Source organism: Salmo salar, chromosome 25, assembly GCF_965601325.2.
Source record: "Salmo salar chromosome 25, fSalSal1, whole genome shotgun sequence".
Lineage (NCBI taxonomy): Eukaryota > Metazoa > Chordata > Actinopteri > Salmoniformes > Salmonidae > Salmo > Salmo salar.
Genome location: NC_138315.1, coordinates 42288031 through 42312232, shown reverse-complemented (window position 1 = coordinate 42312232; position 24202 = coordinate 42288031). Strand labels below are relative to the sequence as shown.

The 24202-nt window shown below is 42.2% G+C and overlaps 2 protein-coding genes across 24 annotated transcripts in view; one reads left to right on the top strand and one right to left on the bottom strand.

The window, feature by feature from the left end:
* The window catches only part of LOC106586786 (peripheral plasma membrane protein CASK), a 236097-nt gene extending 224819 nt beyond the window's left edge, over positions 1-11278 (top strand). For 19 of the 23 annotated variants that reach the window (XM_014174428.3, XM_014174419.3, XM_014174420.3 and 16 more), the window contains 5 exons: positions 2103-2183; positions 2285-2365; positions 5810-6012; positions 6725-6808; positions 8227-11278. In XM_014174428.3, the coding sequence (XP_014029903.1) occupies positions 2103-2183; positions 2285-2365; positions 5810-6012; positions 6725-6808; positions 8227-8403 (626 nt within the window). In that variant the 3' untranslated portion in view covers positions 8404-11278. The remainder of the gene's footprint in view (positions 1-2102; positions 2184-2284; positions 2366-5809; positions 6013-6724; positions 6809-8226) is intronic. The other 4 variants (XM_014174421.3, XM_014174439.3, XM_014174433.3 and 1 more) reach the window with 1 other exon arrangement.
* Position 11279: 1 nt separating this feature from the next.
* nyx (nyctalopin) lies at positions 11280-18064 on the bottom strand. The gene is made up of 4 exons (XM_082969241.1): positions 18055-18064; positions 16235-16521; positions 14881-15185; positions 11280-14308 (listed from the first exon to the last, which is right to left on the bottom strand). The coding sequence occupies exons 1-4, from the start codon at positions 18062-18064 to the stop codon at positions 13477-13479; spliced, it is 1434 nt and encodes a 477-aa protein (XP_082825367.1). The 3' UTR covers positions 11280-13476.
* Positions 18065-24202: the final 6138 nt, after the last annotated feature.

Here is a 24202-nt window from a genome sequence, read left to right as displayed (position 1 = left end):
AACTAGTGCTGAGCGATTTACTGAAATTGTGGTTATTTTTTGGTTTACAAAATACAAATTGTCTGATGTCGGTTCAATAATTTGAATTGCATTTTGTTCTTTTTTTTCTGTGAGCTCAATGCACACATTGCACAATTTCTCTAGAGATAAATCAGATTCAGCCTGAACTGTGCAATGTAGTAGGGAGTTGTAGTTTCCAACAGGCCAATATTCAATATAGTTTAGCACATAAAATGTGCTAATTAAATACAATGACCATAATCCATTGCACATCTACTTGATAGATGTAAATGCATGACTTACATTACTTACTTTGAAGAACTACTAAAATAGTGATTTTGTCAGACAGCATAGGCAGCAGCTCTATAGAGATGAGATGATGACGCGGAATGGAATAATAAAGTCATCAAATAAAACTAATGTAATACACTCACTCAACAACTGCAATATTTTATTAAAGTAATGTGAGTAAATGATGGTTAATAAGTGAGCAGTAATGGACAGTCACTACCATCATGGGACTTGTATTAATTGTTTTATTCAGTGTTGTTACAGCATTCAACCCAAATAATCGAAACCAAAATTGAAAACCGGGATTATTTTTGAACGATCAAACCGAAAACGAACTGACCTCAAAAAGCACTAATTGCTCAGCACTACTCCCAACGTTTCCGTTTTGTTTCTGTTGCACCTGCTCAGAGCAACAGAGATCCAGCACAAAACAGAAAGAACATAGCTTTGCAGTTTGTGTGTGTATTTGCATGTGTGTTTTTTGGTTTTCCTCCTCACCCATATATTTAGTTTATTTTGGTGTTGTGTGTTTCAGAAGGTATTTGAATTTTATCATCATACATATTCCTCAGGGAAAGAATCCCCATTTGATATCCCTGAGCGTCATTCTCAGAATGTGACACGTTGTACATAAGGTTAAAGGTCGGCACAAGTTCAAGGACACATGCCAGCCAATGAGAGAACAGAGCAGCAGAGGAATCAGGAGAGATTGAGTCAACCTTAGCCGTTAGAGATGGTGAGAGAGAGAGAGAGAGAGAGAGCTTCTATTCCAGAGAGAGTACTGTACATGGCGTACTGAGTGTTGTATTTCCCATGTCAGACACAGCTGTTAGGTTCAGTAGAGGTGTAATGTGCAGTACCCTGCACTGTATGCTGGGTAAGGACATATGCTCTTTGCTGTATGCTGTACAGACACCCAGGAGTGTTGTGTCCTGTGTTCTCTCATTCATCTCTTCTTCTATCCATCCATCGTTTTATATATAAATAAATACAAACGTAACACACATACATTGCATTTTTAAATGTAGATGTTCCAAAGGTGCACATTATCGGCTTGTATGTGACTTGTATGCATGGAGGCCTGGAGACGCTAATCTTATTTATGTTAATTAATGGTCAATTATCGTGAGACCGGCAGTCTTTTATATGACAATAACCGGCTGACAGAATGTCATGATCGTCACAGAGGTCACATCAGACCAGAAGGAAAACACAATATTCTCCATCTTTTACCCGTCATGTGTAAACAGTCTTACACAAATCTCTCTTCTTCATCTCATTGGATTAGGGCTTTAGACTGGGTTATAATAAATCACTGATTTAGCTATTTGATTTAATGATGTCACGTTTAAGGACATACAGGCCATTGTACTTATATGACTCCAAGGGAGAAGATCAAGCTCTATCTCTCTTTGTAACATCATAGATCATTCCCTAATCGTGAATTATCTCCCAACTGTCACTAATTGTCAATAACTGTCACTAATTGTTAATAACTGTCACTAATTGTCACAGACAAAATGTCTACCCCTTCATCTCATGGCTAGCCTGGGTGCTAGTCTGTTTCTGTTTTAGCCATCTTGTCCTTCTCATTCCCAGATGTCGATATAGTGTTGTTGAATGTTGAAACACTCAAGTACCCAGGCTATGATTGTCTCCAGGTCCAACTAACTGTCACAGGCATTCTCTCACCTTACTGTTAGGGTCCTGTGTTGTCCCAGTGTAAGATGCACTTCTCTGGATGTCGGTCTTTACCTCTCTTTCATAGTGTCTCACTATCCCTCTCTCTTTCCTTGCCTCCCTTTCTCCAGTATTCGACCAACTAGATCTTGTCACCTATGAAGAGGTAGTGAAACTGCCTGCGTTCAAGAGGAAAACACTAGTCTTGTTAGGTAAGTACAAATATCATCTGGAATTATAAAGGATAATGCTGTATTGGCTAAGGGTACTAGATGGTGTTCTCACTTCTGACTGAGGGCTCTCTCTTCTACAGGGGCCCATGGAGTGGGCAGAAGACACATCAAGAACACACTAATCACTAAACACCCCGACAGATTTGCCTACCCAATCCCACGTAAGACACACACACACACAAACACACACACACACACACACACACACACAGATTCACCTACCCCATTTCACAGACAATAAATCAAATCTAACTTTATTTGTCACATGTGCCGAATACAACAAGTGTAGACCTTAACAGTGAAGTTCTTACTTACAAGCCCTTAACCAACAGTGCAGTTCAAGAAGAGTTAAGAAAATATTTACCAAATAAACAAAAGTTAAAAATAATAAAAAGTAACACAATAAAATAACAATAACGAGGCTATATACAGGGGACACCGATACCGAGTCAGTGTGCGGGGGTAATTTGTACATGTAGGTAGGGGTGAAGTGAATATGCATAGATAATAAACAGCGAGAAGCAGCAGTGTACAAAACAAATGGAGGGGGGGGGGTGTCAATATAAATAGTCAGGTGGCCATTTGATTAATTGTTCAGCAGTCTTATGGTTTGGGGGTAGAAGCTGTTAAGGAGCCTTTTGGTCCTACACTTGGTGCTCTGGAACCGCTTGCCGTGCAGTAGCAGAGAAAACAGTCTATGACTTGGGTGACTGGAGTCTCTGACAATTTTATGGACTTTCCACTGACACTGTCTATTATATAGGTCCTGGATGGCAGTAATCTTGGCCCCGGTGATGTACTGGGCTGTACGCACTACCCTCTGTAGCACCTTACGGTCAGCTGCCGAGCAGTTGCCATACCAGGCAGTGATGCAACCGGTCAGGATGCTCTCGATGGTGCAGCTGTAAAACCTTTTGAGGATCTGGGGACCCATGCCAAATCTTTTCAGTCTCCTGAGGGGGAAAAGGTTTTGTCGTTCCCTCTTCACGACTGTCTTGGTGTGTTTGGACGATGATAGTTTGTTGGTGATGTGGACACCAAGGAACTTGAAACTCTCGACCCGCTCCACTACAGCCGCATCGATGTTAATGGGGGCCTGTTCGGCCCGCCTTTTCCTGTAGTCCACGATCAGCTCCTTTTTCTTGCTTACATTGAGGGAGAGATTGTTGTCCTGGCACCACACTGCCAGTTCTCTGCCCTCCTCCCTATAGGCTGTCTCATCGTTGTCGGTGAACAGCAAACTTAATGATGGTGTTGGAGCCGTGTTTGGCCACGCAGTCGTGGGTGAACAGGGAGTACAGGACGGGACTAAGTACACACCCCTGAGAGGCCCCAGTGTTGAGGATCAGTGTTGCAGACATGTTGTTGCCAACCCTTACCACCTGGGGGCAGCCCGTTAGGAAGTCCAGGATCCAGTTGCAGAGGGAGGTGTTTAGTCCCAGGGTCCTTAGCTTAGTGATGAGCTTCGTGGGCACTATGGTGTTGAACACTGATCTGTAATCAATGAACAGCATTCTCACGTAGGTGTTCCTTTTGTCCAAGTGTGAAAGGGAGGTGTGGAGTGTGATTGAGATTGCGTCATCTGTGGATCTGTTGGGCCGGTATGCGAATTGGAGTGGGTCTAGGGTATCCGGGAGGATGCTGTAGATGTGAGCCATGACCAGCCTTTCAAACCACTTCATGGTTACCGACATGAGTGTTACGGGGCGGGATAATCATTTAGGCAGGTTACCTTCACTTCCTTGGGCACAGGGACTATGGTGGTCTGCTTGAAACATGTAGGTATTACAGACTCAGTCAGGGAGAGGTTGAAAATGTCAGTGAAGACACTTGCCAGTTAGTCCGCGCATGCTTTGAGTACACGTCCTGGTAATCTGTCTGGCCCCGCGGCTTTGTGGATGTTGACCTGTTTAAAGGTCTTTCTCACATCGGCTATCGAGACCGTTATCACAGTCATCTAGAACAGCTGGTGCTCTCACTGCATGCTTCAGGGTTGCTTGCCTCAAAGCGAGCATAAAAGGCATTTAGCTCGTCTGGTAGGCTCGCGTCACTGGGCAGCTCGCATATTCCCTTTGTAGTCTGTAATAGTTTTCAAGCCCTGCCACATCCGACGAGCATCAGAGCCGGTGTAGGAGGATTCAATCTTAATCCTGTATTGATGCTTTGCTTGTTTGATGGTTCGTCTGAGGGCATAGCGGGATTTCTTATAAGCGTCCGGATTAGTGTCCCGCTCCTTGAAAGCGGCAGCTCTAGCCTTTAGCTCAATGTGGATGTTGCCTGTAATCCATGGCTTCTGACTGGGATATGTACGTATGGTCACTGTGGGTACAACGTTGTTGATGCGCTTATTGATGAAGCCGATGACTGAGGTGGTATACTCCTCAATGCCATTAGATGAATCCCGGAACATATTCCAGTCTGTGCTAGCAAAACAGTTCTGTAGCGTAGCATCCGTGTCATCTGACCACTTACATATTGAGCGAGTCACTGATACTTCCTGCTTTAGTTTTTGCTTGTAAGCAGGAATCAGGAGGATAGAATTGTGGTCAGATTTGCCAAATGGAGGGCGGGGGAGAGCTTTGTATGCATCTCTGTGTGTGGAGTAAATGTGGTCTAAGTTTGCCTGCATTAAAGTCCCCAGCCACTAGGAGCGCCGCTTCTGGATGAGCATTTTCTTGTTTGCTTATGGCCTTATAGAGCTCATTCAGTGCGGTCTTAGTGACAGCATCGGTCTGTGGTGGTAAATAGACGGCTATGAATAATATAGATGAGAACTCTCTTGGTAGGTAGTGTGGTCTACATCTTATCATAAGGTACTCTACCTCAGTTGAGCAATACCTCGAGATGTCTTTAATATTAGATGTCGCGCACCAGCTGTTATTGACAAAAAGACACACACACCCACCCCTCATCTTACCAGACGTAGCTTCTTCTCTGTTCTGCCGGTGCATGGAACGTCCCGCCATCTCTATATTATCCGTATCCGTGTTGTTCAGCCACGACTCGGTGAAACATATGATTTTACAGTTTTTAATATCCCGTTGGTAGGATAATCGTAATCGTAGGTTATCAATTTTATTTTCCAATGATTGCATGTTAGCCAGTAGAACAGATGGCAGTGGGAGTTTACTCGCTCGCCTACGGATTCTCAGAAGGCAGCCCGACCTGCGCCCCGTTTCCTTCGTCTTTTCTTCATGCAAATGACGGGGATTTGGGCCTGTTCCCTGGAGAGCAGTATATCTTTCTCGTTGGACTCGTTAAAGAAAAAAGCTTCTTCCAGTTCGTGGTGAGTAATCGCTGTTCTGATGTACAGTTATTTTTGCTCATAAGAGACAGTTTCAGCAACATTATGTACAAAATAAGTTTAAAAAATAAGTTACAAACAACGTAAAAAAAAAGAATAAAATAGCACAGTTGGTTAGGAGCATGTAAAACGTCAGCCATCCTCTTCGGCGCCATCTTAACATAAACTTACTACACACTGACTCATTCACTCACTCACTCACTCACTCACTTTGACCATCCGTTGTGATTATCGTTCTTACTTAACCCCCTCCCCGACCCCCTCCTCCTCTCTTTCATCTTTACCTTACATCCTCCCCCAGATACAACCAGACTTCCTAAGAAGGACGAGGAAAATGGGAAGAACTACTACTTTGTGTCACATGACCAGATGATGCAGGACATCAGTAACAATGACTACCTGGAGTACGGTAGTCACGAGGACGCCATGTACGGCACGCGGCTAGAGACCCTCCGCCAGATCCACGAGCAGGGACTCATCTCCATACTGGACGTAGAGCCACAGGTGTGTGTGTGTGTGTGTGTGTGTGTGGTGTGTGTGTGTGTGTGTGTGTGTGTGTGTGTGTGTGTGTGTGTGTGTGTGTGTGTGTGTGTGTGTGTGTGTGTGTGGGGGGGGGGGGGATGGGGTGGGTGTGTTTATGGGGTGGGTGTGTGTTTGTATATGGGGTGGGTGTGTGTTTGTGTGAACCATAGAGATAGTTAGAGGACACAACCTTGTATCTGTTTCAATATGTCGTCTGTGAGAGAATGGGCAGCGCAATTGAGGTCATCTCCATTTTGAAGCAGTCCATTTTCTTATTCTACTACTTCTATGAGTTGGTTAACAAACCGAAAGTGTGCATACTGCCACCTAGAGTGGGTTGTTTAAACAGGTGTAAATCCAAGGTTGGCAATTCACTGCCACCTTCAGTTATGGTCTCACCAGTGTAATTAATTGGTTGATCCTTCCTGATGACCTGGATGGATTATGTGATCCTTCCTTAACCCATAGGAAGTCCCACCCAGTTGGCTACTTCAAAATGGTGAAAGTCCTCAATGGCACTGCCCATGCTAAACGGGCTTCTGGGCACTAGAGTCCTCTATCTCTACAGTGTGAACAAAACATTCTAAATAACCTAGGTGTTTTGTCATGTGTGCTTGTGAAAGCCGAGGGTCTTCTTAGGCAGGTCTTCTCACATACAAACAGCCCAGCTGAACTGTAACCTATTCTCCATTAGGCCCTGAAGGTCCTGCGGACAGCGGAGTTCGCTCCTTACGTTGTTTTCATCGCCGCACCAACTATTACCCCTGGCATCAATGAGGTAACATACTCACTCACTCTCAGGCACACACACACACACACACACACACACACACACACACACACACACACACACACACACACACACACACACACACACACACACACACACACACACACACACACACACACACACACACACACACACACACACACACACACACACACACACACACACACCGAGTCAACTTGGGACACTGCAGCTATATAGCCACAAAGTGGAGGTGTCATAATACCTATAACACCTAGCGCTCAAACAGGGAAATGGTTCCAATCATTTTTCCACCATTCATTTTTCACATAGGGAATTTTAAGAACACTTAAAATAAGGGCTGTGTGTTGTGTAGGTTTACACTAGTGTGATGTTTTGATAACCATGTAAATCTCTCTCAGACAAGGTGACTTTTATCAATATATTCGGCTCTATTTACTCTCAGATTTGAAAATGCTAATTAGCATCAAAGTAGACATACAAAACTGTAAATCCCTGCAAGCTCAACTGTTATTCCCTGCAAGCTCCTGCATGTCATCTCTAGGTGACACCTTTGCTAACAGGTTTTGTGTCCATTTAAAACTTGCACAAGACAGTTCACAGAATTTTCCATTTAAGGAAATGTAGCCTATTTATTCATTACTACATTTAGCTAACATTAGATAGTTAATCCAGATATTCTTACCTTTGCTTCGATTCGGCAGTTTCGTCCAGATCATTATGGCATTTGTAGTTCTTTATGATAGCCATGTTTTTGGGGGATAAATACAGGCAAATATATTAATAAAAGTCACCTTGTCCTAGAGAGATTTACACGGTTATCAAAATGTCACGGCAGGGTAAGCCTACACGAAACACGGCCCTTTATTTGAAGTGTTTCTAAAATCCCCTATGGGAAAAATGAAAGGTGGAAAAACAACTGGAACCACTTCCCTGTTTGACCTCTAGGTTTTCTGGGTATCATGACTCGTACTGTGGTACTCTATTGGCACTCTTCTTTTTTTCTGCACTCCGACATTTTCTTTTTCTTCTCTCATCGCTTTCTTCACTGGTTTATTTTGCATGCAGTCTTTGTGAACTTCTATTTTTCCGTTTCTCTTGCGTTCGGTTGACTGGCTCTCAGCTCCCCAGGTGGTGCAGGAGGCTGCCAGTAAGTACGAGTAGAGAAAACGCTGCCCATAGTCAGTGGTCTATCGTCTGGTAGTATTACCTCAGTAAACCAGCTCAGTTCTCTCCTCCAGTCTCCTCTCACTGAGGACACCAAAGAACTGTCCTGAATCCCTACTCATCCACTCTATACACTCACTCTTTCTCTGTCAGTTTAATTTAAAACTGCTTTATTGGCATCACATCTCTGTCTGTGTCTTATTATGTCTCTCTCTCTCTCTCGTTCTCTCGTTCCTCCCCCTCCTTCTCTCTCGCTGTAGGACGAATCATTGCAGCATCTTCAGAAGGAGTCAGAAATTCTCCAGAAGACCTATGCCCATTACTTTGACCAGACCATAATCAACAACGAGATAGATGAGACCATCAGACACCTAGAGGAGGCTATAGACCTGGTCTGTACCAACGCACAGTGGATCCCTGTGTCCTGGGTCTACTGAGGAAAAAACACAAAGCCCTCCTCTCCTCTCCTCCTCTCCTCCTCTCCTCTCCTCTCCTCTCCTCTCCTCTCCTCTCCTCTCCTCTCCTCTCCTCTCCTCTCCTCTCCTCTCCTCTCCTCTGCTTTCTCCTCTCCTCTCCTCTCCTCTCCTCTCCTCTCCTCTCCTCTCCTCTCCTCTCCTCTCCTCTCCTCTCCTCTCCCCTCTCTGTCCTACTGGACCTTTATGGACAACACCCCTCCCCTCCCCAATGACTCCTCTTTAGCTCCCTCTCCTCAGCAATGCATCTCTGCGAAAACTCCATAGAGAAAGAAGACTCCTCTTTATAGCTGTGCCATTATCGCATCTGTGACAGCATGGGCAGCACCATTGAGGCTACAACCCATAGGAATCTCCACCCAGCTGACTACTTTGACTACTTTAAAATGGCCGAAGCATGGTGGAAGCCCTTAGCTGCCCATGCTAATAGGACCTTTTGGCCACTTGAGGCCTCTATTATTCTCTATGAAAAACTCACATCATTCCTTCAGGAAAAGAAAAGCACCTCAACCAATCAGAAACCTCTGTGGACTGCACATGACCTTCAGCAGCCAATTGAAATCCTCCAACTACTGCATACGACCTGCAGCAGCCGATGAGATTCTGCCCTTACAGACTACCTAGCCGATGTGTTGTATAAACAAAATAAACAAATAGATATAGTCATGTCTGTTTTAGCTATGAGGCAACATTTTTGTAGAAGTTTGTTTTAAAGAGACAGTACTATATCTCCTCCCCATGTAGTGCACTGCAGCCTTCTGCATCATGTTACTGGCTTTGGCCCCATTACCCCATCCTTCATGGATGTTGAAGTTCTTTTTCCTCGATCACACCGACAGCGTCATTGCATTTCCGTACACCAGAAGTACATTCATTTCCAATGGTACGCTGCGTTTGCCTTGCAGCATTGTTTTGCAGAGGCAGTTGTAATGCGTTCTGTGTGGTTAATACATTGGATACATTGAACGTATGCATGCTAGACGGCTTGACAGAAATGGTAGCAGAAGGTGAATGTTGAACTTTTGTTGCACACATATCCAGATGATGCTGCGTACCATTTTGCGCAATGATGCTGTTGGTGTGATCGATGTGTCAGCTGTCTCTGTGTTGCAGCTCTTTTCCTGCATATTCTCTTTCTCTCTCTCTGGACAGACTGAAGAAAACCACACAAACACTCCAGCCTCCCTTTATCTGGCTCTCAACACCTCTTTATTGATCCTTTACTCCTCTCCTTTATTAGTAGTGCTGAGAGATTCATTTCAGGTGATTTTTGGTTTTTCAACAAGATGTCGGTTCAATAACTTGAATTCCATTTAGTTCATTTTTTTGTGAACCCAATGCACTGTTTCTCTAGAGAGAAATCAAATAATTCACAAAAGAAACTCACTCAAGAACTATGTGGGCCACTTGGCTGAAGGGAGTTGTAGTTTTCATTAAGCAAATATTATTTGAAGAACTAGTAAAAGGATTTTGTCAGACAGCTGTACAGCTAGCCTAGCTAAATAGGATGACTAAAGACAGAACGACATGGGGAGTACAGAGATAACATTATCTGGCTGGCTGACTGCTACTGTCTGAACAGCGATAAGATGACTTTGAGGAATGAAAAATAATAACGTCATCAAATAAAAACCAAGTAATATACACAACTGAAATATTTTATTACTTCAGAGTAATTTCCTATTTTTCTATTGATGTCTACTCAATGTGGACCTGACTGAGACAATGGAATATTTTTAATGTTTTCGCAATTTGAATGTTCACAATTTTTGGCTTTGGAATTTCCATTCAAATGCAACAAAAAAAAAGCTCATTATTTCAGAATGCATTTCATGATCAAATAATAATAATTCAAACCAAAATCGAAAACTGTGATTATTTTTTAAGAATCGAACCAAAACCAACCCGACCTAAAAAAGCACTAATCCTTCAGCACTATGTATTAGCCGTTATTGTGAACTTTGTTCACATAATCATGCTCTGTTTTTCTCTAAGCTCACTCTGTTATTATTCATGTATTGTAGTTCAGTTTGATCTTGCTTCATTTTGACTGTATATGTTATCACCCTAGCCACCCCCACCCCTCTCCCCTGCAGACACACACTCACACCTCCACAAGATACTGTCTCTTCTAAACGAATCCAGAAATGTTTTAGAGATTTGAATGAGGTCTCATGCATGTTGGACATTCGCAAGCTTACATGCCGTCTGTCCGTCAGTCGGTCAGTCCATCAGTGTTCCCAGTGTCCTGCTGTAACCTCCTCTCTACTGAAAACCAACATTCCACCAACATTCCACGCGTCTGGAAGACTCCACTCGACCAATGGAAGCAAGGGGAACAGGAAATAACAACCAACCAAAATAACCTTGAAGCCTATGCACATCCCTTGGCATTTCAGACGACATTTCTAAAAACAACAGATTTTTCCAAATCGACCATGGTAGCGAGCGAGATCGATGTGTTTCTTTAAAAAAAAATTGTCTTGATTTGTTGTATAAGAAAATTAAGAGGAGGGGATCAAATTACAACTGATTCCTGTTTTCCCATTTCAGAAATGTGTCGTCTGAGAGTACTAATGTTTTAATTAAGTTTAATCAACAATAGATTAACGCTGATTTGTATTCTGGATCAAAAAGGATGTGTGCACACTACGTTTTGCAAGGTGAAGGCTTTGCAAAGGAACAGTAGGCAGTTTGTGTATCTGAATAACTGTGTATATGAAATATGACTGATGATGTTATATGTATGACTGCCCCAGTGTAAAATAATCTACAATGATAAAGTTCTTCAATATGAATTTTTTTAAAATATATTTCCTTTCATGTGTTGAAAATGTAACCTGCTCCTGTGTGTGTCTCTCTCTCTCTCTCTCTCACACACACACACACACACACACACACACACACACACACACACACACACACACACACACACACACACACACACACACACACACACACACACACACACACACACACACACACACACACACACACACACACACACACACACACACACACACACACACACACACACACAGAGAACATGATGTTTATTCAGGTTCATAAGCAGCGTCTCTCAATAATCAGTCATTCATTTTACTTTAAGCCCCACAGTACAGTTCATCTCTATCGCACGTTCACTCCCACTTAACCTCTAACCCCTAAACCTTAGACACTTTTTGAAGACCCCTTAGGGTTAGATCAGAAAGAGCTGGACGGTTGCAAGTAAAATGGAGAAAACTCCACCTAGCTCATTATCATGATCACAGTCAGGACACACCATCGCCCTCCTCATCCAGTTCCCTAGTGGTTCAGTCCAAATACAAAAAGGGAGAAATATAATCCCTAACTCTCAGCAGTTTATAAATAAAAAAATAACACCAACATTAATACATTAAATAAATACATTAATGCATTATATAATACATGGTAATAATACATAAAGTAAATCACAGTGATCTAATATGACACCATGGCCTTGCAGCGTCCAGCCCATTCCAGTAGTTTGTCACCCATAGCCCTAGACCTCATCTCACATTAACAGCAGATTCACCATTACTTCACCAGGTGGGTTGACGTTTCCACTAGGCTAAAAGGACATCCTTAGCAGATCAGGGTCAAAGTTCAAACTGTTGGAAGGAAATCTAAGACCTAGATTAAATCCATAGCGTGAAAGATCGGCGCTATAGGGTGATTGAAATTTAAAGGCAATGTTCCAGTGTTCGCAGAGACCGCATTCACGGTACGCGCTGCATATGTCGGCTCAATTGGAAATGACCTTTACACTTTCATTGTGCTATAACAAGGATCTTCCTCGAAACAGATTGAATCTAGCCCTAAATAATGTGTAGGAGCAGAGTCGTGTGTTAAGAGTTTAGTATACATCGCTCTGTGAAGGAGTAAGGTCAATATTAAAAATTATATTATGCCAACGAACACCATTTAACTAAATCACTGGTTTGGCAAGTGACATTTAGCAAACATTGTGGTCATAGGAAACATATGAAATTATACATATCAAATCATGAATAGTTGTACCTATTTAAACAAAAATATAGGTGTTAATATGCACACCCGTATACAAAATTGCATATTTACTGTGCAAAAAGACTGTGTATGAAATGTATGCTGCATCATCAACAGTACAAATCTAACTCAAAAAGGGAGTGTTTTGATAGTCTATTGATACATTGTCATGTGACAGTCAATACAGTACTGTAGATCATCCCAAGAATGCAGTTCATTCTGTCTTTTTGATCATTTTCCCTATTGACTACAACATACTGTATATACATAAGGGAAATCAGGTCCATAAGAGGCAAACGCAATGATAAACTCCCTCTGTAAAATTGTGCTAGACTAGACAGAGGCTTACAAGGCAAAGAGGAGCACGCTGTAAGAAGATTAATGCATTTATGAAAAGCTGCACAGTCTACATTTACTGAGTTGAATGATTAAAACAAGAAGAATGAGGGAGGAAAATATCTGTCGAGTATATAAAGGCGCTGATGACTTGACCTGTAAGCGTTTAGACATTTACATTAATTAGAATAATGTTTATTAATGTTACAGGGAACACATTCATGTTTTAAATATTATATAATATGAATGAATGCTATCATTCATTAGAGAATGTTATTTAACACAAGGAAGGTATTGAAATCTAAACCTTTGCAATAATCCATGGTTTCAATACAACAAGCATTCTGCATAGTACAAGACAAATATGTGCTGTCAAATATCAAGCAGTTCAGTGTTTTACATGAGCCACCCTCTCAGTTCCGCCTGTATCCATGTGATCTGAACCTGTTGTATTACTTATTCCTTTCATTTCGAAGGGTGAACAACAAACAAATGTGAGTTTTCATCAGCAGGAAACTCACATACTCCACAAGACTTCATTGGACAGTCAGATACTCAAACATCCAACAAAGATTGACTTGTCTGTATCGTTCTTCATTCAAAACAGCTTTCCTCCCAATGGGGGGAAGAAATCACCCAATTTTACGAAACACAACCACATTCTTCCATCTCTCAGGTCCCAGTCACATGCCCAAACAGGAAATCCACATCCGATTGGCCAATCGTCATCCAGAAGACACACCACATCACCAACAATGAGACCAGTGATTGGCTGACGTCTGCCCCTTTGATCCCAGCGCTGAGTCCCTCTGCGGGGTCCAACAGGGTCCCGTTCCTCAGGCTCTCCGTCCCGTTCCCCACCTCTTCCCTGAGCTCCTGCTGTAGCAGCTTGGAGATCAGGCTGTTGAAACGGTTCTCCGTGGTCGAGAGGATCTCCGAAGACATCGTGGTCAGGTTCAGCTCCCCCGGATCCAGGCACGACCCATTCACCCTGGCGAAGACTACCTCGCTCAGATCCAGGCCGACCACGGAGGACGGGGAGGCGCAGGGGATGTCCCGGACCAACTTATAACTCTCCATCCACTCCTTAAGATACTCCAGAGAGCAGTCACATTCCCAGGGGTTCCTGAAGAGGTAGAGGCGTCCGATGAAGTAGACAGGCTGGAAGACGGGGAAGGGCAGGGAGCTGAGGTTGTTGCTGTTGAGGTGGAGGGTGATCAGACTGGTCAGGTTCTCAAAGGAGCCCTCCTCGATATAGACCAGGCGGTTGCGGTCCAGGTAGAGGACCTCCAGCTCCACCAGGTCGCTGAACCAGGTCTTGGAGATATTGGTGAGCTGGTTGCCCCCCAGGTTGAGCATCTTGAGGCGGCTAAGGCCCTTGAAGGCCACCCGAGGCAGCTCAGACAGCAGGTTGTCGTTGAGGTAGAAGTTCTCCAGGCGCAGGAGGTCCTGAAAGGACTGGTCGTGGATCACGTTGATGCGGTTCTCCTGGAGGTTCAGGTACCTGACGGGTTTTGGGAAATGAGAAGTGTGATTATGCACATCTAAAAAGAACAGGATAATGAATTATCCAGACGAAGAGAGAAAGAAATGTCGGCTCAATGTTTGCTGCTCAACCAAGAAGTTTGTCAAAAATCAAATCAAATCAAATTGTATTAGTCACAATGCTTACTTTTGAGCCCCTAACCAACAATGCAGTTAAAAAAGCATGGATAAGAATAAGAAATAAAAGTAACAAGTAATTAAAGAGCAGCAGTAAAATAACAATACGGGAGCGGCAACATTATGTACAAAATAAGTTAAAAAAATACGTTGTGAACAATGCAAATAAACAAACAAAAAAAACACAATCGGTTGGGGACACGTAGATAATACGTGGATAGATAATGCTAGTTATAATGTTTTGACATTATTTGTCTTTGCACCAATTTGGCTTCAAAGGTTTTATAACTGTACAAATTTAACAAAGATCAACATGGTTGAAATGTTTAAAGAACTTCTTGCCAAAAGCAGCCAACAGTGAACAGTCTGCCTTTCCTTTCTCTCTCTCTCTCTGAGTTACAGCTAGCTACCTACCTGAGGTTCCCCAGGCCCAGGAGAGAGTTATATGCCACCGCCTCGATCTTGTTCCGCTCCAGGTAGATGTGGGTCAGGTTCTCCATCCCGCGGAACGCTCCAGGAATCCTTCGGAAGTTGTTCTGGAAGCAGAAGAGTTCCTTCAGAGCATAATTTTCTAGAAAGATCCGGTCGGGCATGTTGAAGAGGTTACAGTCGGCCACGTCCAGTCGGACCAGGCGTTTGAGCCCGGTGAAGGTGCGGGTGTGGAGGTAACGGATGTATTCGTTGTGGGCCATCTTCAGTTCCACTAAGTTGGGCAGACCCTAGAGAATTATCATAATAATACATGTGTTAGTAGTATAATAATCATATATTCTATACACTGCAAACTGTTCACGTACAGCAATAAGAGAAGTCAAAACATGATCAATAATATTGAAAAAATATCAATCAACCAAATGCTCAGTATATCAGGAGAGGAAAAGGACAATCTCAAGCAAAAAGACAACTTGTAATCTTGATTGTAATGGATCTCTTTTTGATTGTGTGTTTGTTAGGTGTGTGTACAGTACATGTCACCAATGTTGTTTCTTTGTATCTGACCTGTAACCAAACATTTCCACTTACCATTGACATTTTACTAATTTAGCAGACTCTCTTATTCTTTAGCAGACTCTCTTAAGATAGCTATGCGAGCCAACTACATATCACAGTCGTAGTAAGTACATTTTCCCTCAATAAAATAGTTATTAGCAAAGTGCTAGTAGAAAAGAACCAGTGCAGTTTTTATTATTATTTTTGGGAATACAACAGTCAAGATGTTGCTGCTGACCAGTGGTGGAAAAATAACCCAATTTTCATACTTGAGTAAAAGTAAAAATACCATAATAGAAAATGACTCAAGTAAAAGTGAAAGTCACCCAGTAAAATACTACTTGAGTAAAAGTCGGAAAGTATTTGGTTTTAAATATACTTAAGTATCAAAAGTAAATGTAATTGCTAAAATATACTTCAGTATCAAAAGTTAAACTAAACGTATAAATCATTTCAAATTCCTTATGTTAAGCAAACCAGACAGCATCATTTGTTTTTGTTTTTACAGATAGCCAGGGGCACACTCCATCATTTACAAACCAAGCATGTGTTTAGTGAGTCCGCTAAATCAGAGGCAGTAGGGATGACCAGGGATGTTCTCTTGATAAGTGTGTGAATTAGACCATTTTCCTGTCCTGCTAAGCATTCAAAATGGAATAAGTACTTTTAGTTGTCAGAGAAAATAAATTATTAAAGTAAAGTACAGATACCCCAAAAAACGACTTAATTAGTACATTCAAGTATTTTTACTTAAGCAATTTACACCACTGCTGCTGACCTTGAAGGCCCCAGGAGTGATGAAGGAGATGTTGTTGTGGTCCAGGGACAGGGACCTGAGGGACGGCAGGGTACCAAAGGCCCTCTCAGACAGGAACTTAAGGCTGTTCTTGTCCAGGTTGATGGAGGATGCTTCACAGGGGAACTCCCGGGGCAGGTCGGGTAGGCCCGAGCGGTCACACAACACACTGCAGCTCTTCTCCAGCGTGCACGTGCAAGAGGCTGGGCAGGAGCGTGCACACGCCCACAGAGACAGCGCAGCCTGGGGAAACAGGCACAGGACAGAGACTAGAGGGAGGAGAAGAGGAGAAGAGAGAGAGAAAGAAATAGGAGAATAGAGGAGAGATACATATGGAGGAGTGATGGAGATAGAGGGGAAGGTACGAGAATGAAAAAACAAGAGAAAGCAGAGGTTTGTGTATATTTACAAAGATCTTTTTCTCAAAATGATAAAGCCCAAAATGTCTTAAAATGAATTTAGCTGAATCCCAGATGAGTTTCTCAGAGAGACAGACAGATGGACAGCAGAGAAGGATTGGTTAATACTGCAGTGCAGATGAGAGGGGATTTCACAGACCTGATTTGAAAGTTTTAGGATTACGACTTTCATTCAGTAACCCTAACCTTATGTTACACAACACAGATGTTGCAAAACAAACCATATCACTGATTAACAGATACATACTGTATGTCAAACTTAACCTTTTGCTTACATTCATCTCACAAAGTATGAGTATTTTGAGGGTGGATTCAAATAAACATGGTAGTGCATAGGAATATACAGTGGTTATAAACATCAGCTTTTTATTAGAGATACTGGTGCGCTTTTACTGAAGGAAGACAAGGACTAGGTTGCTCCTAGAGCTCAGAAAGAAGTTGGCATCTGCTTACTCAAGTTGGCATCTGTTTACTAAGGCCCAGCGATCATAATTATTATAATCATTATAATTATCAACAAGTGAAAATCCCCACTACAGTGTATATTAGATTCACGTTGTAGAGGGGATATGATCTGCAATGTTCCCTCTGCACAGATTAAAGTGGTGTTGTGACTAAATGTGTGCCAGGGCACAGGGTGGAGACAGTGATGATTTGATAAGGGAGTCACGCAGCACAGTGGCCTGACAGCTAGGCCTGTTCTCAGGGTTCTAGCATCATGCCAAACCAGACCGCAGTCAAGTCAAATAATGATGTGATTAAGACAGAACAACTCAGATTAGGGATGAGTTAATACAACAATAGGACTGGGATTTTACCCTCTCATCCAGCTACAGTAAGGCTGCTGGGAGTTTAACGGCAGATTTTAATTTGATCAATCAATAAAATCTCTCCAGATTAAGGACCACTGTTCAATCAAACCTAGTATCCAGGGTTTTTGTGGGGTTTTGGGAGACATGTTTGGATTAACAAAGGCTTGTTTGGATTAATGGACTGGAAATAGAATAGGCATCTAATAATAGTCTGGAAATAGATGGACTGGAATTAGTGGGCTGGAAATAGAATGGATATCTAATGTTAGTCTGTTGTATATCGATTAGAATAATGTAACGTGATTCAAGAGAAGATGTTCAGAGCATGAGGATCATCAGTAGACATTCCAATAAGAAATGTGAAACTTTGTGTGAGAACATTTGTTTTTGGATTCATATGCTCAACCACACAATGTTTACCATGTCAAATAAAAAGAAACTCCAGAGCATGTATAGTTTACCATTTTACGACTCATTCCTAAAGCTGTGCCTGGCTGTGTTACTATCATGTCACCATAGGCTTTTCTAGCCTCTTTTCCATGCCCATTAACCCCAAAACATCCATGGATACCATGGGTCATTTAGCTATTTGATTTACAATTTTAAGACCCCTGTAGGTATCATAAAAAATATATACAAAAAATAATTTGATAAAATATAGAATTTGGCCTTTACTAATATAGTTCACTGAAATGATTCAAATTACACATTCATAAATGGCAATGCAGAGAGTCAAAAAATAAATAATAAATAATAAGGTTTTGAAGTGTCTGTCCTATATCTAGGAGATATAAAAATTTAAAAATCAGGAAATATCTTTATTTTTTGGAACACATATTTAAGCCCTTTTTTTTAATGGCACAAAACTAATTCCATACATCTTTTAAAACAGTACCAGGTTACCTTCAGAAAAGTCCACTTGTGGGGGTCATAGAGTAAAACTTTCCATGGAGTGGTCATATTCGTTTTGTTGGCCAAACCGTTCGGATGCTACAGACGTTTTCGTGAGATGACCGATTTTCGGGATGTCTCCTGGTCTGACAAACAGCTCTGTAGCTCCGTCACTGTCACGTCCTGACCAGTAATAGGGGTTATTTGTTATTATAGCTTGGTCAGGACGTGGCAAAGGGTGTTCGTTTCATGTGGTTTGGGCTATGTATTTAGGTAGAGGGGTATTTGATTTATATGGTTCGGGGTGTGTGTGTATGTAGAGGGGTGTTGGATTTATGTGTTCCGGGGTTTTTGGTTTATGTTCTTGTTTTGTATTCTAGGGTTTCTATGTTGTGTATTTCTATGTTGGCCTGGTGTGGCTCTCAATCAGGAACAGCTGTACATCGTTGTTTCTGATTGAGAGTCATACTTAGGGAGCCTGTTTTCCACCTTTCCCTTTGTGGGAAATTGTTTTTGCACTGCTGTGTATAGCCTGCGAAAGTGTCGTTCTTTGTTTATTGTTTTTTCGTGTTCACTTTACAAATTAAAAGTAAATATGAGCACTCAATCCGCTGCGTATTGGTCCGATACTGATTTCTCCTTATCAGAAGACGAAGCTTATGACAGTCACTTTCTACAGCAGATGTTTTTTGTATGGGCTGCATCTCAATCCACCGCAGATCCAGTAGGGTGATGTAGATGGATGTGGTATATTGAGATGTAGCCCATACCAAAAAAACAGATATCTAGAGTTTAAACAGATGGATTTTGATGGGGATTTTTCTATTATGTTGATTGATGTGTGTCAATGGACGCTTAAGAAGGGGGAGATCTGGGATTGATACAAACACTTTTGGGCTTTAAAATGAATTATAACTTGAAAAATATAACTTATAAATGCCTCGAGCTTAGTTCAACATTCGTACTCCATCACAACCCAAACTATAAATTGGTTTTCAGTCCATTGCATCACCTCATTGCAACAGCCTTGCTTTCTCAAATGACTGCCTCGCCTGGTCACCAACTACCAACTACTCAGATAGAGTTCAGTGTGTCAAATCGAAGGGCCTGTTGTCCGGACCTCTGTCGCTCTCTATGGGGGTGCCACAGGGATCAATTCTCAGGCCGACTCTTTTCTCTGTATACATCAATGATGTCGCTCTTGCTGCTGGTGATTCTCTGATCCACCTCTACGAAGATGACACCATTCTGTATACTTCTGGCCCTTCTTTGGACACTGTGTTAACAAACCTCCAGACGAGCTTCAATGCCATACAACACTCCTTCCGTGACCTCCAACTGCTCTTAAATGCAAGTAAAACTAAATGCATGCTCTTCAACCGATCGCTGCCCGCACCTTCCCGCCCGCCTAGCATCACTACTCTGGACGGTTCTGACTTAGAATATGTGGACAACTACAAATACCTAGGTGTCTGGTTAGACTGTAAACTCTCCTTCCAGACTCACATTAAGCATCTCCAATCCAAAATTACATCTAGAATCGGCTTCCTATTTCGCAACAAAGCATCCTTCACTCATGCTGCCAAACATACCCTCGTAAAACTGACTATCCTATCGATCCTTGACTTCGGTGATGTCATTTACAAAATAGCCTCCAACACTCTACTCAACAAATTGGATGCAGTCTATCACAGTGCCATCCGTCTTGTCACCAAATCCACATATACTACCCACCACTGCGATCTGTATGCTCTCGTTGGCTGGTCCTCGCTTCATATTCATTGCCAAGCCCACTGGCTCCAGGTCATCTATAAGTCTTTGCAAGGTAAAGCCCCGCCTTATATCAGTTCACTGGTCACCATAGCAGCACCCACCCGTAGCACGCGCTCCAGCAGGTACGTTTCACTGGTTATCCCCAAAGCCAACTCCTCCTTTGGCCGCCTTTCCTTCCAATTCTCTTCTGCCAGTGACTGGAACGAATTGCAAAAATCACTGAAGCTGGAGTCTTACATCTCCCTCACTAACTTTAAGCATCAGCTGTCAGAGCAGCTTACTGATCATTGCACCTGTACACAGCCCATCTGTAAATAGCCCACCCAACTCCCTCATCCCCATATTGTTTTAAATTTTTTTGCTCCTTTGCACCCCAGTATCTCTACTTGCACATTCATCTTCTGCACATCTATCACTCCAGTGTTTAATTGCTAAATTGTAATTATTTCACCACTATGGCCTATTTATTGCCTTACCTCCCTAATCTTACTACATTTGCACACACTGTATATAGATTTTTCTATTGTGTTATAGACTGTATGTTTGTTTATCCCATGTGTAACTCTGTGTTGTTTGTGTTGCACAGCTTTGCTTTATATTGGCCAGGTCGCAGTTGTAAATGAGAACTTGTTCTCAACTGGCCTACCTGGTTAAATAAAATGTTAAATAATTAAATAATAATAATAAAATCTACAGCCCCGTATGAATTTGGGAGTGGTTATATTTCTCCAGCCTCATCCATCAGCTGTTTACCAAGAAAATGGAGGGGTGTGCGTTTTGTTGTTGTTTGAATCCCAGATTGCCACTTTAAACATACCCACAACGCCTTATTGAGTTATCTTAGTCGTTTGATAGAGGCAATCACTGATCTGACAAGACTGTATGTAGCTATGTTTGTTTTTCATCCATCCACACTTTGTAAGTATTCAACCAGGTCGTTAGAAACAGTGAATAACAGACAGTGTAGATATGAGTGAGAGACTGACCTGTTAAAGCAATGAGAATCATCCCTGCAGTCTCTCATCTGGGACATGATAGGATTAAAGAAGATCTGAAAGCACACACACAACTCTGTTAAAACACATCAGCACTGTATCAGGTTAGATCTGCTTATGATGCTTAGAGATGTTGCTACGTATTAATATGTTAATATTGTTATATACATGGAGTGATCTAAAAGTTATGTTGTTCATTATTTACATAGAATTACAGTCATCTTATTATAATGTTTAAATATAAAATAAGTATTTACAAATGTTAATAAATACATGAACTAATACAATTATTCACAAACAGTTTACTAATAGTTAACAAAATATCGATTCATTTCATATTGGCAGTTTACAAGCAGTGTTCCAAAAGAAACCGGTTGGCATTTAGGTAAAGGGCAAAAGAAACAGCGTTAAAATAGGTAACAATTCAAATCAAATCAACACAAACACAATATCCTTCAAAAGTTACAAAACACAAGCAATGAAACAATTTTTAAGGACATTTTGCATTATAACATCAACAAACCAAAATGCCATTTGGAAATTCTGCGAATAAATAGTGTGACAACGCATTTATATATAATTCTATCATAATTATGGCAGGACTGTAAAAAGTATTAAAATACCATAAAACACAATGTGTTCTTACCTGTCAATTATGTCTGACACTTGTGTCCATGTGTGATCCAGGTGTCCTCCTATCCATCCATCTGTCTGTCTGTCCATCCATCCTGCCGGTCAGTCAGCAGAGATCCCTCCCACATACTGAACAGGCGAACAGGTCCTGTCTGACGGAGGCAGAGTGTGTGTGTGTGTGTGTGTGTGTGTGTGTCTGGGAGTGCAAGTATATGCGAGTACATTTGCATGAATGTGTGTGTTTGATAAGTGTGAGTAAACCAGTGTGTGTTGTGTGTGTGTGTGTGTGTGTGTGTGTGTGTGTGTGTGTGTGCCTGCACTTAAACCACAGCAACCCCCACCGTCATTAAAACCTGTGTGCGTGCATATTATTCATGTGTGTACTTATCCAGTCAGCGTGTGCTTATGTATGACTGCTTCATCACTAACTACACACCACACACACATTCCCAAAAGCCCATCTCTTAATGGCAAATCCCCTGGAAGGAGAGAGAGACAGAGGGATGGATGGAGAGACAGGGATTAACAGAGGGGTAAAGCAGTACTCTACGCTAACAGCACAGCCAGGCCTGTAACCCAGCAGTAACACAGCCAGGCCAGCAGTAACCCAGCAGTAACACAGCCAGGCCTGTAACCCAGCAGTAACACAGCCAGGCCTGTAACCCAGCAGTAACACAGCCAGGCCTGTAACCCAGCAGTAACACAGCAAGGCCAGCAGTAACCCAGCAGTAACACAGCCAGGCCAGCAGTAACCCAGCAGTAACACAGCCAGGCCAGCAGTAACCCAGCAGTAACACAGCCAGGCCAGCAGTAACCCAGCAGTAACACAGCCAGGCCTGTAACCCAGCAGCATACAGCACAACTCAGATTACACTACTAGCTCAAATCTACAAATCTATATCCACAACCAGTTCAGTTCATCACGGAGAACAAGTTGTCAAATCTAGGCTTCCTATTCGTCCAGAACATCCAGGAAAATCGGCCAGCATGCTTTCCACCTCTTTTAACCTAAGAGGTCAGAGGTCATCAATCAGTGCGGATGCTCCTAAACAGGCTCTTAACCACCAATTTGGGGTCAGATTACCCTAACTCAAATCTCATGCTTCTGGCATGTGGATGTATAACCAGTAGATCCACTCACTGGGCACACCACGTAATTTCAACGTGAACCATCAGATCCTCCTCTCCACCCTCTCAGGGCTGGGCATCTCAGGCTCTACACACTCCTGGATTGCATCCTACCTGGAAGGTCACTCCTACCAGGTGGTGTGGAGAGGATCTGTGTCTGCACCACCCTGGTGCTAGCCTACGGAGCAGCAAGGGGAACTGTCCCTCCTTACCTTCAGGCTATGCTCAAACACTACATCCCAACCCGAGCACTCTGTTCCACCACCTCAGGTCTCTTGGCACCCCCACCTCCACCCCTACGGGAGGGCAGCTCTCACTCAGTCCAGTCAAAGCTCTTCTCTGTCCAGGCACCTCAATGGTGGAAAAAGCTTCCTCCTAAAGTGAGAACAGTGGAGTCCCTTCCCGTCTTCCAAAAACATGTGAAACCTTACTTCTTTCAAGAGTATGTTAAATAATGCTCAGTAACCTCAAAATGTGGCCATGGATGTGTTACTAATTTGAATGTTACATTAGATTTTACTGTAAAATAGCCTTAGCTTTAAGCTATTCACTGTATTGCAAAAGTAATAGTGAACTGTGTTTGGTTGACAAGGCAACCAAATATAAACATTTGAAGGAGATGTAACTACTGCTTGGATAGTTCCATCTGAGCCACTGGCTTAGATGGACTTTTAACTTGTATTTTTGGTTGAGTTGGAGACAAGTTAATAGGCTATTTATTGTGGGACTAAATCAAATCAAACTTAAAATGCACTTTAAATAACGTTAGATACCTGTAGCTCAGTTGGTAGAGCATGGTGTTTGCAACGCCAGGGTTGTGGGTTTGATTCCCACGGGGGGCCAGCACAGAAAAAAGAATGTATGAAATATATGCATTCACTACTGTAAGTCGCTCTGGATAAGAGCGTCTGCTAAATGACTAAAATGTAAAAAAAAAATAAATGTAAGTGATTTAGTCCTATACTTTAACTTAGCTTTTTGGTAGAGATGGAGACGTGAATCCAACATATCAATTATACATTTGTAGACCAAGTGGAATTAAAGCCAGACTAAGTCAGTGGCACAGATGGAACTATTCAAGCAGAAGATCTCCTTCAAATGTCAATATGTGGTTGCGTTGACAACCAGACAAAATTCAATCTCACTGAATATAATTATGTTTGAAATCAACCAGATCTTGAAACCCTAGGCCTATTGTATTGTCTATTTTTAGTTGAATTCTGGGTTTAATTGAAACAATAGCTGTTGATGACTTTGCAAATGTCATATATACACTTAACAAAAATACAAGCACAGCAT

Excerpts from the sequence above, each read along its gene's own strand:
- nyx (XM_082969241.1), bottom strand. Across the intron at positions 15,186-16,234 it reads TCACTCCTGGGGCCTTCAAG|GGTCTGCCCAACTTAGTGGA; the intron begins GTCAGCAGCAGT and ends ATAATTCTCTAG. Across the intron at positions 14,309-14,880 it reads CTGGGCCTGGGGAACCTCAG|GTACCTGAACCTCCAGGAGA; the intron begins GTAGGTAGCTAG and ends AAAACCCGTCAG.